At 37.2% G+C, this 12801-nt stretch overlaps 1 protein-coding gene across 2 annotated transcripts in view; it reads left to right on the top strand.

Moving 5' to 3' along the window:
- prim2 (DNA primase subunit 2) overlaps positions 1-12801 on the top strand; it is a 249198-nt gene that overhangs the window by 4718 nt on the left and 231679 nt on the right. For both annotated transcript variants that reach the window (XM_059982273.1, XM_059982274.1), the window contains exons 2-3: positions 184-287; positions 1939-2027. In XM_059982273.1, coding sequence (XP_059838256.1) covers positions 184-287; positions 1939-2027 — 193 coding nt within the window. The remainder of the gene's footprint in view (positions 1-183; positions 288-1938; positions 2028-12801) is intronic.

A 12801-nucleotide genomic window follows, 5' to 3' on the forward strand; every position in this document is an offset into this window, starting at 1 on the left:
TGCTTAAGAATGACCACAATATAGACTGAGTTGTACTCGGTTTTGAATCTTGAGTTTTAACCAGTTTGAATTGCTTCTTTGGTTCCATCGAAACACAAGTTTTCACGAACTATCATAACTTGCAGTTAAATTTGGTGTAATAGATTAGATCTGGTTGGAATTAATTATTTTCTTCTCTCCTAGTTCTCAAGAGTGTAGAAAATATTGGCATCAGTTACATCAGAGGATCTGAACCCCATAACAGGAAACTGGAGAATGAACTTCGAAAGTTGAAGTTTCCCTACAGGGTAAGCTTTTATACACTACATGAATTCTACTTCAATATTTCATCCGATTTCTCTGTACCCTTTTTTTACTTCAGGGTTGAAATCGGGAATGCTCCCACATTAGATGATATTAGAGCACCAATGCTCCATTGGTCACAGAATTTTAGCCTAATTAACCCCCTTCCACCCCTACTTCTCAGTGAAGTCAGTTCCAAATCAAAACTTGCAATTCACCTTGGATACCATACATTTTTAATCTCCTAAATCAACCAATCATGAGGCCTTAAAGTCCACGTACATAACATCCACCATTTTACTCTCATCAAGTACCTTTGCCACCTCCCCAGAAATCTCAGTCAAGTTTGTGAGGCCATGATCTTCCCTGCACAAAACCACTTTTACTGTCCCGAAGCAGGCTGTGCCTTTCCAAACACGCATAAATCCTCTCCATAGTTTCCCTACTGCTGATAAGAAGCTCACTGGACTGTATAATTACGTGGATATGTTAGGAATTGGAAGCAGGTTTATGATCGTATATCTTGAAATTTGTTGTTTTGAGGCAGCAGTAAAATCATAAGTCACAAAAATAAATAGTGCAAAAGAAATAGGCTCCCTTGATAGAATCCATAAGTTATAAGTGGAATTAAGATATTTTACTTGCCCATGGGGTGGGGCAATTTATAATAGTCAAAAAGCTAGCAACCTTTTAAAAGATTTTAATAAGCTGTTGGCTGACGGCATGGATGTTGAACTACTGCTTTTGATGGAATTGCAAAGTCTTCAACAGTCAGTTAACTTCAGTTAATTGATTGGTCTCTGGTAGTTTTGTTAGTTTTGATTTTACTTGTGTTCTTGGATGATATGATTTCTTCTGTCAAGCGTAATGAGAGAACTTTTCTGGTTGAAAAAGTTTCAGCAATACATTGTAAATGGTAAAAATCTTTGGCAGAGCAGGCCATATTTGTGAGAGATGTGTAAATGTTCCAGGTCTGCCAGAACTGGGAAGGAGACAAAAGTAGTTTGATGGGTGGTGGGGGGGTGGGGGGCGTGTCTGACTCCTGAGGTGACCGTGGGATAAAATTACCTGGCGAATGAATGAATAGGAGCATATAGAGAGTGAGAACAGAGGCAAGAGAATGTACAACTGCAGTGTGCAGGGTAGGAAGGCATGTCCTCTATTCAGAAATAAAGAGAAAGAAAAAGAAAAACAGCAGAAGGAGCGAATGTCACAGACGGATGTTATATTACAAAGAAATATGCATATAGAGGAAGTGGGTTGCCTGAACTTGTATGAATAACTTTTTTTAATGATTGCTGTAGGTCATAAGCATGTTATTTTATTCAGAGATACAGCATGGTCACAAGCCATTCCATCCCACTGTGCCTGTGCCACCCAGTTACAGCCATGTGACCAATTAACCTACTGACCCACATTCTTTGGAATGTGGGAGCAGACTGGAGCACCTGGAGGAAACCCACGCAGTCATGGGAAGGGCATACAAACTCCTTACAGACAGCAATGGAATTGAACCTGGGTCACTGCTACTCTACTGTGCTCTGTAAATCTGTAAACTTCCTGCTACTTTCTTTCTGTTATCTTGGTCTATTGGTTAGGTATTATTTTCAGCCTGGTTAATTTTAAGTATTCTTTTTATCTATTTGCTTTCATCAGGTAGTCAGTGAGGAGAAATTGGATGAGTATGAAATGAGGAGGAAAGATCACATCTCTCATTTCATACTGCGTCTTGCTTACTGCCACTCGTAAGTACAATGTAAAATTTACAAAACCAGTTTGAACTTGTTTTTGAAAATGAGGTAATGATTTTAGTGTTTCAGTAACCTTCAGCTTTTTGCACTTCAACTATTGGATGCGAAGTATTTTGTATTCAGTACGCAATCTGTTTTAATCAAGTCACAGTGTTGGTAAGTGTATGGTTATGCTCTTTGGTATAAGAAATAAAAGGACAGACTATTTTCTAAATGGAGAGAAAATTCAAAAATCTGAGGCACAAAGGGAGTTGGGAGCCCTTGTGCAGGATTCCCTAAAAGGTTAATTTGCAGGTTGAGTTGGTGGTAGGGAAGGCAAATGCCATGTTAGCATTAATTTCGAGAAGGCTAGAAGAGAGTGAAAGTAAAGTTTGTACTGATCAAAAACTTACACGTATTTTCACACAAAGTGATTCCAAAGAGACGCCATTGATCTAGAGAAAATGAATGGAGTTGAAAAAGTTGATCAATATGAGGATGAGTTTGCAGGGTGAATTAGTGTAAATTGGTTTATTGTTGTCATGTTCTGAGGTACTGTGAAAAACTGTTTTATATGCCATCCATACAGATCATTTCATCACATCAGTACATTGAGGCTGTACAAGGTGAAGCAATAGAGTGCAGAATAAAGAGAAACAGAGACAGTATAGCGTGCTTAGACAATAAGGTGCAAGGCTGTAATGAGGGAGATTGCCAAGCCCTTAAGAAAATTTAAAAGAACATTAATTCTTAGAGTCATGGGATTTAGATTTCAAAAAGCATAATGATTACATTAGAAGTAATGAGTAGCTCTTTAGAGAGCAACAAGTTCAGCTTGCAATAAGTATTGGTGGAAGGGTACTGAATGGGCATCTTTAAGTTAGAACCAGTGGGACCTCTGCTTTAGATTGGAGATATGTGGGTGATTGAGAAAGGTAAAGCGGTTTCGATGAGCGAATTAGAAAATGTCAAAGTGGTGGAGGGCATTGAAAATGTCATGGATGTTAGCGGGAACCACCTGGACAAATGGAGAAAGGATGTAGTATGACAATGGAAAAGCAGGCTGAAACAATGGGTCTGCTGCACAGTTCTTCTGCTGCATCTTGGACAGGAGGTCGAAGCAGATTAGATCTAAGAAAATATTGAAGTGTCTCTGCCTGAAAGGTTGGCTCTTTATTGCCCTCCATAGATGCTGCCTGACTTGCTGAGTTCCTGCTTTTTTTTATGTGCGTTGCTCAAGATTTTCAGCATCTGCAGAATCTCTTGTGTTTCTTTGGAAACAAGGTCAGGAGACAGTGAGCTTTACAATGGTTGACCACCAGAGGGTGCATTGGGACCATTTTTCTTGGTCTGGTTTTGAATCCATTTGAATCTTTCCCCTTTCTTGATCCTTCTGTCTCCATCTCTGGAGTCGGCTTATCTACTGATATCTACTATAAGCCTACTGACTCTCACAGCTACCTGGACTATTTCTCTTCCCTCTGTGTCTCTGGCAAAAATGCTATCCCCTTCTCGCAATTCCTCTGTCTCTGCCACATCTGCTCTCAGGATGAGGCTTTTCATTCTAGAACGAAGGAGATGTCTTCCTTTTTTAAAGAAAGGGGCTTCCCTTCCTCCACCATCAACTCTGCTCTCAAACGCATCTCTCCCATTTCACACATATTTGCTCTCACCCCATCCGCCCGCCACCCCACTTGGGATAGGGTTCCCTTTGTCCTCACCTACCATCCCAACAGCCTCCGGGTCCAACGTATAATTCCCATAACCTCTGCCACCTCCAACGGGATCCCACTACTAAGCACATCTTTCCTTCCCCCCCAACTTCTGCTTTTCGCAGGGTTCGCTCCCTGCACAACTCCCTTGTCCATTCATTCCCTTCCCACCGATCTCCCTCCTGGCACTTATCCTTGTAAGCGGAACAAGTGCTACACCTGCCCTTACACTTCCTCCCTCACCACCATTCAGGGCCCCAGGCAGTCCTTCCAGGTGAGGCGACACTTCACTTGTGAGTCGGCTGGTGTGGTGTTCCCAGTGCAGCCTTTTATATATTGGTGAGACCTGATGCAGACTGGGAGACTGTTTCACTGAACACCTACACTCTATCTGCCAGAGAAAGCAGGATCTCTCAGTGGCCACACATTTTAATTCCACTTCCCATTCCCATTCTGATATGTCTATCCATGGCCTCCTCTACTGTCAAGATGAAGCCACACTCAGGTTGGGGGAACAACACCTTATGTACCGGCTGGGATGCCTCCAACCTGATGGCATGATTAGATTTCTCTAATTTCCATTAATGCCCATCCTCCCCTTCTTACCTCATCCCTGATTTATTTATTTCCCCCCCTCTTTTTTTTCTTTCTCTGCCCATCACTCTTTGCCTGTTCTCCATCTCCCGCTGGTGGTCCCCTCCTCCTTTCTTTCTCCCTAGGCCTCCCGTCCCATGATCCTTAACCTTCTCCAGCTCTGTATCCCTTTTGCCAATCACCTTTCCAGCTCTTAGCTTCACCCCTCCCCCTTCCTGTCTTCTATCATTTCGGATTTCCCTCTCCCAGGTCTCCCAAGTACTTTCAAGTCTCTTCTTTCAGTTAGCCCTGATGAAGGGTCTCGGCCCGAAATGTTGACAGTGCTTCTTCCTGCAGATGCTGCCTGGCCTGATGTGTTCCACCAGCATTTTGTGTGTGGTGCTTGAATTTCCAGCATCTGCAGATTTCTTCGTGTTTGAATCCATTTGTGTTTTTTTTGGTGGTTTGTGAAGCTGTGTACCTTTGGGGAGTCAGAACTTAAATCTGGTCAGGCAACAGTGCTCTGTAGCTTGCAGAGACATAAGGGATTGGAATTCATAGAGAGAAATAGATCAAAATTTTTCAACAGATAATATAAATTGCTAAATGTGTGTAGTTAAAGATAGTTTAAGTTCATGCTTATTGTCTTTCAACCATATTTATGTATATTCCAAATGAAATAGCATCTCTGGACCAGGGTACTACATGTTACACACAATAGACTGTAATAATTATCATAAATAAATTGACAAATAAGGATAATTTATGATACAAAATTGAACAAACATTATAATACTGCTGGCGCTGCATACACGATGAAACCTGGGAGTGGCAGGGAGTTCAGTATTCTCCCATCCTAGCAGTTCTTGTCCTAATGCTACAGTTCCTCCTACCTGATTGATAAGGTGGGGAGCTCAAAGAGATTGTTGGACGGATGGAACAATAAGGGCCCTGCATATGTAGTGCGCCTGATAGGGTGGAAGAGACACCTCATGATCCCCTCAGTAATGCTCTCAATCTTTTGTAGAGGCTTGTGGTCAGATGCCTTGCACTTCCTGTACCAGACAGTGATGCATTTCCAATGATGCTCTCAGGAAGTTATCAAAACTTGTGCCAGTATCTTTTATTCATCCCCCTCTGGCCTTCTGACCTCAGTTAGCTCCTGCTCCAGCAGGAGCTTAATGGATAGCAGTGAGCTTGGACACAGTGGCCCCTTTGGGTCCTTTACATCTTTGTTATGATTGCAAGAGAATGCTAGTTATCAAGAAAGTCAAGTACTGCAGATTTACCTCAGTAGCAGATTTCTTGATAGTAGTGGAGCCGGACTTGTGCACCATGCTGCTATCTGCTTCAGCCATGCAGGGAAGAAGGTGTTAGAGATCTTAGGCGATCCAATAAATGGTACGAATGTTTGTCTTGGATGTTTTTCTTGTGATCCCAGGATCCTGGTTCATTGGCGAGACTGATGGCGGGGAAGCTGCTTGACCTTGGTTGTAGTACAGACCAGGGCCTCCTGCTGTGGAGTTGCCCCTTGCAGCTGCCTAGGGGAGGAGTCGCAGGGGGTGGTGTGGCATTGCATCCATGCTGGGTTGATGCTTGACCTTTCCTGTTGGTTGCTGCCCTTCAGTGTTTGCGCAGTGTAAAACAAACTGGATTGTGTTTGTGTGTGACTGCCCTTTTATTTAGTGCAGGATGTTCGAACAGCTGCATGCTATTGTTGCTGATGACATCCCATGCACCGTCAGTCTACAGGACATGGCACTGAGGGACTTGGGCTACATTATTAGTTTTTAGTGTGGCTGCACATTAACTGCCTTCTTATGTGCTGTATATCTCTTGAGCTGTGTATCACTATTGGTTCTGTGTTTTGCACCTTGGCCCTGGACTAACGCTGTTTTGTTTGGCTGTATTCATGTATGGTTTTTTTAATAAATTTTTTTAATTGTATTTTCAAAAAGTTACAGAAGGGAAAAAAAATTATCAACCCTTCCCCCCTCCCCTTAACCCCTCCCCCTAACATATCCCTGTAGAAAGAGGAAAAAAAGAGAGAAGAACAAAGAAAGAAAGAAAGAGTGCCTGGATATTGGAAGATCCCCACATGCTTCACGGAGTTCATAATAGCTTTAGTATATATAATTATTTCTTTCCCCAAATAACCAATAGTGTTATCTTCGGAGCACCTATATATTTAATCTTTTGTAAATAAGGGCGCCAAATTTTCAGAAATATTTTGTATGTATCTCTTAAATTGTAAGTAATTTTTTCAAGTGGAATGCAGCTGAAAATTTCATTCTTCCAACGATCTATACTTAAGTATGAATCCGATTTCCAAGTAACTGCAATAGCCTTTTTGGCTCCTGCCAATGCAATTTTTATGAATTCTTTCTGATACTTATTCAGTTTGGATTTTGGTTTTATCCCTTCAGTATCGCCTAGTAAAAATAATGTTGGATTATGTGGAAGTTGTGTTCCAATTATTTGTTCCAATAAAACTCTTAAATTTGTCCAAAAAGGTTGAATTTTAAAACAAGACCAAGTAGACTGTAAAAAAAAAAGTACCAATTTCTTGATTACATCGGAAACATTGATCAGATAAATTTGGATTTAATTTATTTATATTTTGTGGTGTAATATATAATTGATGTAAAAAATTATATTGCACTAATCTTAACCGGACATTTGTTGTATTTGTCATACTGTCAAGACATAGTCTTGATCAACTTGTTTCTTGAATTTTAATATTCAAATCAGTTTCCCGTTTCTGTCTTGACTTATGAATTCCTTGTTTAATTGCCTGTTTTTGAATCAAACTACACATACAAGAAATATTTTTTTAAAATTTTTCCTTTTTGAATTAAAGTTTCTATTTCATTAGGTTTCGGCAATAACATTGTTTGACCCAATTTATCTCTTAAATAAGCCCTTAATTGGAAATAACAAAAAAGAGTGTTGTTTGATATTTTGTATTTATTCTTTAATTGATCAAATGACATTAATATACCTCCTTCAAAACAATCTCCTATATATCTAATCCCTTTTTGAAACTAATTGTATAAAAGTTGGTTATCCATTGTAAAAGGAATAAGTTTATTTTGAATTAAAGGTCTCTTTGCTAATAAAGATTTCTTTATCTCATCATCAACATTTATCTTATCCCATAAATCAATCAAATGTCTTAATATAGGAAATTCTTTCTTTTCCCGTATCCATTTAGATTCCCACTTATATATAAAATCTTCTGGTATATTTTCTCCTATTTTATGTAATTCTATTCTAACCCATGCCGGTTTATCTTCATCAAAAAAAGATGCAATAAATCTAAGTTGATTTGCTTTATAATAATTCTTAAAGTTTGGAAGTTGTAACCCTCCTCGGTCAAATTTCCATGTCAATTTTTCCAATGATATTCTTGACATCTTGCCTTTCCAAAGGAACTTCCTCACACATTTATTTAATTCTTGAAAAAACTTCTGCTGTAATTGTATTGGTAGTGTTTGGAATAAATATTGTAATCTAGGGAATATATTCATTTTTATAGCATTTACTCTGCCAACTAATGTTATTGGTAATGTAATCCATTTATCAAGATCTTCTTGAATTTTTTTCAATAATGGTAAATAATTTAATTTATATAAATTCTTTATATCATTATCAACTTATACCTAAATATTTTATACCATTTATTGGCCATCTAAATTGAGTTATTAGTCGACATTGACTATAATCTCCTTTAGTAAGGGGTAGAATTTCACTTTTTATCCCAATTTATTTTGTAGCCTGATATTTTCCCATATTCTTCCAATCTGGAAGATAATTTACGCAGCGAATACAATGAGTTTGTTAAATAAAGCAAAATATCGTCAACAAATAAATTAATCTTATATTCCTCCTGGTTAACTCTGAAACCCATAATATCTGGGTCTGTTCCAATTAATTCAGCTAATGGTTCTATCGCCAACACAAATAAAGCAAGTGATAATGGACAACCTTGTCTAGTTGACCTTGTTAACTGAAATGATGTTGAAATTTGACCATTTGTCTCTACTTTAGCTTTGGGTTTATTATTTAAGGTTTTAATCCATTTTATAAAAGATACTCCTAATCTATATTTTTCCAATATCTTAAATAAAAAATCCCATTCCAATCTATCAAATGCTTTTTCTGCATCCAAAGCAACTGCCACACTCATTTCCTCCCTCTTTTGTGCCAAATGAATCATGCTAAGTAACCGAGTTACATTATCTGCCGATTGTCTATTTTTGATAAATTTTGTTTGATCCATATGTATTAATTTTGGTAAGTATTTAGATAATCTATTAGATAAAATTTTTGCTATTATTTTATAGTCGGTATTCAACAAAGAAATAGGTCTATATGATGTTGGCTTTAAAAGATCTCTATCTTTTTTTTGGCAATACTATTAAAATAGCTGTCGAAAAAGATTCTGGAAGTTTATGCGTTCTTTCTGCTTGGTATATTAATTCCATAAAAGGAGGAATTAGTAAAACTTTTTATAAAATTCGGGCGGAAAACCATCTTCTCCTGGGGATTTATTACTCTGGTGATCCTAAAGCTTCTTCGACCTCCTTTAATGTAAAAGGCATATCTAATCCCTTCTGTTCTTCCGAATTCAATTTTGGAAGAGTTATTTGTGATAAAAAACCTTTCTATCTCGACATTATCATTTTGTGATTCTGATTGATACAATTCAGAATAAAAATTCTTGGAAGTTTCATTAATTTCTAAAGTTTATAAGTAATTTTATTTACACTTGTTCTAATTACATTTATCGTTTTGGAAATCTGGTCTGTTTTTAACTGCCAAGCAAGAATCTTGTGTGATCTTTCACCTAGTTCGTAATATCTCTGTTTAGTTCTCATAATTGCTTTTTCTGTTCAGTATGTCTGAAGTTTATTATATTGTAACTTCTTGTTAACAAGTTGTCTTCGTTTTTCTTCTGTCATATATCTTTGAGATTCTTTTTCTAATTTTGTAATCTCTTTTTCCAATTGATCTATATCTACCATATATTCCTTCTTAATTTTAGAAGTATAACTTATTATCTGGCCTCTCAAATATGCCTTAATTGCTTCCCATACTATAAATTTATTTTCAACTGAATGTAAATTTGTATCTTAAAAAAAACTGAATCTGCTTTTTCATGAAATCACAAAAATCTTGACGTTTTAATAATATTGAATTAAATCGCCATCTGTAAATCGATTCCTCTTTATCCATCATTATCATTTTCATTGTCAAGGGGGAATGATCTGGCAATATTCTTGCTTTATATTCCATATTTTTCACTCTTGAATATTCATTGATAATAGGAAAAAATCTATCCTTGAATAAGTTTTTATGTCTATTTGAATAAAATGAGTAATCTCTTTCTTTTGGATTAATTCTTCTCCATATATCAATCAAATTTAAATCTTTCATCAATGATAAAGTTAATTTTGCTACTTTTGATTTTGTAACAACCTTTGTTGATCTATCTAAAACTGGGTCTAGACAAAAATTAAAATCTCCACCTATTAATATTTTGTCATGTGCGTCAGCCAAATTCAAAAAGGTCTCTTGTATAAATTTTACATCATTTTCATTTGGTGCATAAATATTCATAAGAGCCCATAGATCTGAAAAAAAATTGACAATGTATAATTACATATCTCCCCGCAGAATCAATTAATACATTTTGTATTTTAATTGGTAAAGTTTTATTAACCAAAGTTGCAACTCCCCTCGCCTTTGAATTACATGAAGCTGCAATAACATTTCTGACCCAATCTCTCTTTAATTTCTGATGTTCTATCTCTGTTAAGTGTGTTTCTTGTAAAAAAGCTATATCTATTTTCATTTTCTTAAATGTATGTTAAAATTCTTTTTCTTTTCACTGGTCCATTAAGCCTATTAACATTAAAACTTAAAAAAATTCAGTAAATTAGTCATTATTTTTAACAGGGTTACTCCAATCTATAGTAATACTTAACTTTTCAACTTTAGTAGTACCTTGGGGAATCTTTTAAAAATTCTCCATGTTGTCCCTGACTGTCCAGGCAAAGAAAGAAAGATTAAACAAAAATAGATTATAAAGAAAAAAAATAACAAAATACCCCCCTACTAATGTTGTGAATAAAAAAAAACATTACCTCCCTCCGTTGTATGGGTCACGGCAATCGCCATGATTACACGTGTGAATCCCGTAGCTATCGATCCAAAGTTCCCCCCAGCTCCCCCATAACATAAAAAAGTATATATAAGAGAAGAAGAAATAATATCACTACTCTCGATTAATATGTCTCATATTTTTACCTTTCTCCCCCTGTATCATATAATTAAGAATATATTTAAATATTCTTCTGTCCTTAAACATCCATCAACTCCATTCACTGTCCCTGTCTTCATCTTTAATCCGTTTCACTTTTAAAATCTTTGGCTGTGATTAGCGAATATTTGGGAGTTCTTGTGCAAATTCTTCTGCATCCCAATAATCTTTTTCCGTCATCCAAAAAAATGATCAGGGTTGCTGGGTGGCGCAGTATAAATTTATAACCCTTTTCCCATAAAACTTTTCACTGGGTTAAATTCCTTCTTTCTCTTCAAAAGGTCATGACTTATATCAGGGTAGAAAAGAACTGTTTTCCCTTCTATCATCAATGGCCCGTTTCTCTTTCTGGCACGTTGTGCAGCTGCCTTCAGGATCTTTTCTTTATCTTGTTATCTTAAGTATTTTGTCAAGATTGATCGTGGGATCTTAAGGCTCTGTGAGCCCTTTCAATTTCAATTAACTGGGTTCCTTCTTCCATTTCCAAAATTTCCGGAATCCATTTTTGAAAAAAATTTATTGGATCCTCCCCCTCTACACTTTCTTTAAGTCCAACAATCTTAACATTATTTCATCTGCTAAAATTTTCAAGTACATCCACTGTTTCCAACAACCGTTTTCTTTCTGATGTCCAGGCAGAAATATTATCCTCCATTTTATTCACTCTTTCAATGGTGTCTCCCATTGTTTCTTCCAAGTTTTTAATTTTCTTGTCCATTTTGTCCTGTCTTTTCATCATTTTATCAAACATAATCTTCATATTTTTAATATTGTTTTTATTACTTTTAATGCTTTTAATTCATGCATTGTTTGCACCAAAGATCTTTTTATGTCTCCAATATCACCTCCAACATCTTCCTGTTGCTCTTCTTTATTTGTCTCTTCACCTTCATCTGATCCAGAGAATCCGATTCCACCTCCTATTCACTTTCACTTTCAGTTCTGACCATAGCTGGGATTTGTAGTTCGGGTTGCTTGTGTTTGCACATGCCCCTTCCTTCACGCATGCACAATTCCTGTTGCTCTTTTTTTTTGGAGATGGTTGATGTTGCCGTAGTTTCCTGTTCTATATCGTCAGAGGTAAAATGTACTTGAGCCCTAGGCTCTTTCATGGCAGCCGGCCTTGATTCTTTTCCAACTTGTGTTGTCTTCAAAGTAGTAGTTTTCTTCTGCTTCTGTTTAGGAGACATATCTTAAGACAATCTTGAGTAGGTTATAAGTAATAAAAAAAAAAATTACTAACTTTTCTTCACTTAAACATTATTTTACTGGTTTTTTACGGGAGAGCTGGATTTCCATGTCTCGATCCTACGTCATCACGTGACATTCCCCCCCCCCCATTCATGTATGGTTGAATGAAAATTAAACTTAAGCTTCAACTTGAAGCTTGTAGCATCCTCATTATCCACTGTAGCTGACCTGTGGTGGATTTGCCAAGCAGCAGTTTGGCTTTTGGAGGAAGGTGCCGTGACAGTGCCATTTAGGTTGAAAGCTGTGAAAGGGCAGAAATCCATAAAAGATGTATCAAACGTACTGCAGATACTGGAATTAAACCAGAATATGCTGGAAATACCCAGTGGTGGAAAAAGAAATGGAATGAACATTTTGGGGGGAAGGTAACCTGAGATGTTCTGATGTTCAGATCTATTAACTTTTTCTTTTAACAAGACTGCCTGACCTGAGTGATTTTGGTACTTTCTGTTAATATTTGAGTTTTTTAAGGGTTGTAGAGCAGGAGGATACCAAAAGAGCAAAAAGTCTATGGAGATCTTTGAAAACAAGGGTGAAAGTTTTAAATCTCAGCCAAGAGAAAATCTGCAGATACTGGAAATTTGAGCAGCACACACAAAATGCTGGAGGAACTCAGCATTTTGTGTGTGTTGCTTGTGGAGGTTTCAAAATTAGTACAATTTAGCGCATAGGTTGAGGAATCAACTTGTTCAGGCAGAAACTGAAAATATGCTGCTCTTTTGGTCAGATGGATGTTGACCAGGGAGGTGTAGTGGTGTTATTAGGTTGAACGAGGAGGTGTTGTGCTGTTACTGGTGCTTCCTGGTACTGAATGTTCATGTGGAGTTTGCAAATTCTTTCTTTAAAACCATGATTTCCCCTGGGTGCTCCCTTTTCCTCTCACTTAAGAAATGGGAGCAGGAGTAGGCTATGTGGCCCATTGAACCAG

Source organism: Hypanus sabinus, chromosome 10 (genome assembly GCF_030144855.1).
Source record: "Hypanus sabinus isolate sHypSab1 chromosome 10, sHypSab1.hap1, whole genome shotgun sequence".
Lineage (NCBI taxonomy): Eukaryota > Metazoa > Chordata > Chondrichthyes > Myliobatiformes > Dasyatidae > Hypanus > Hypanus sabinus.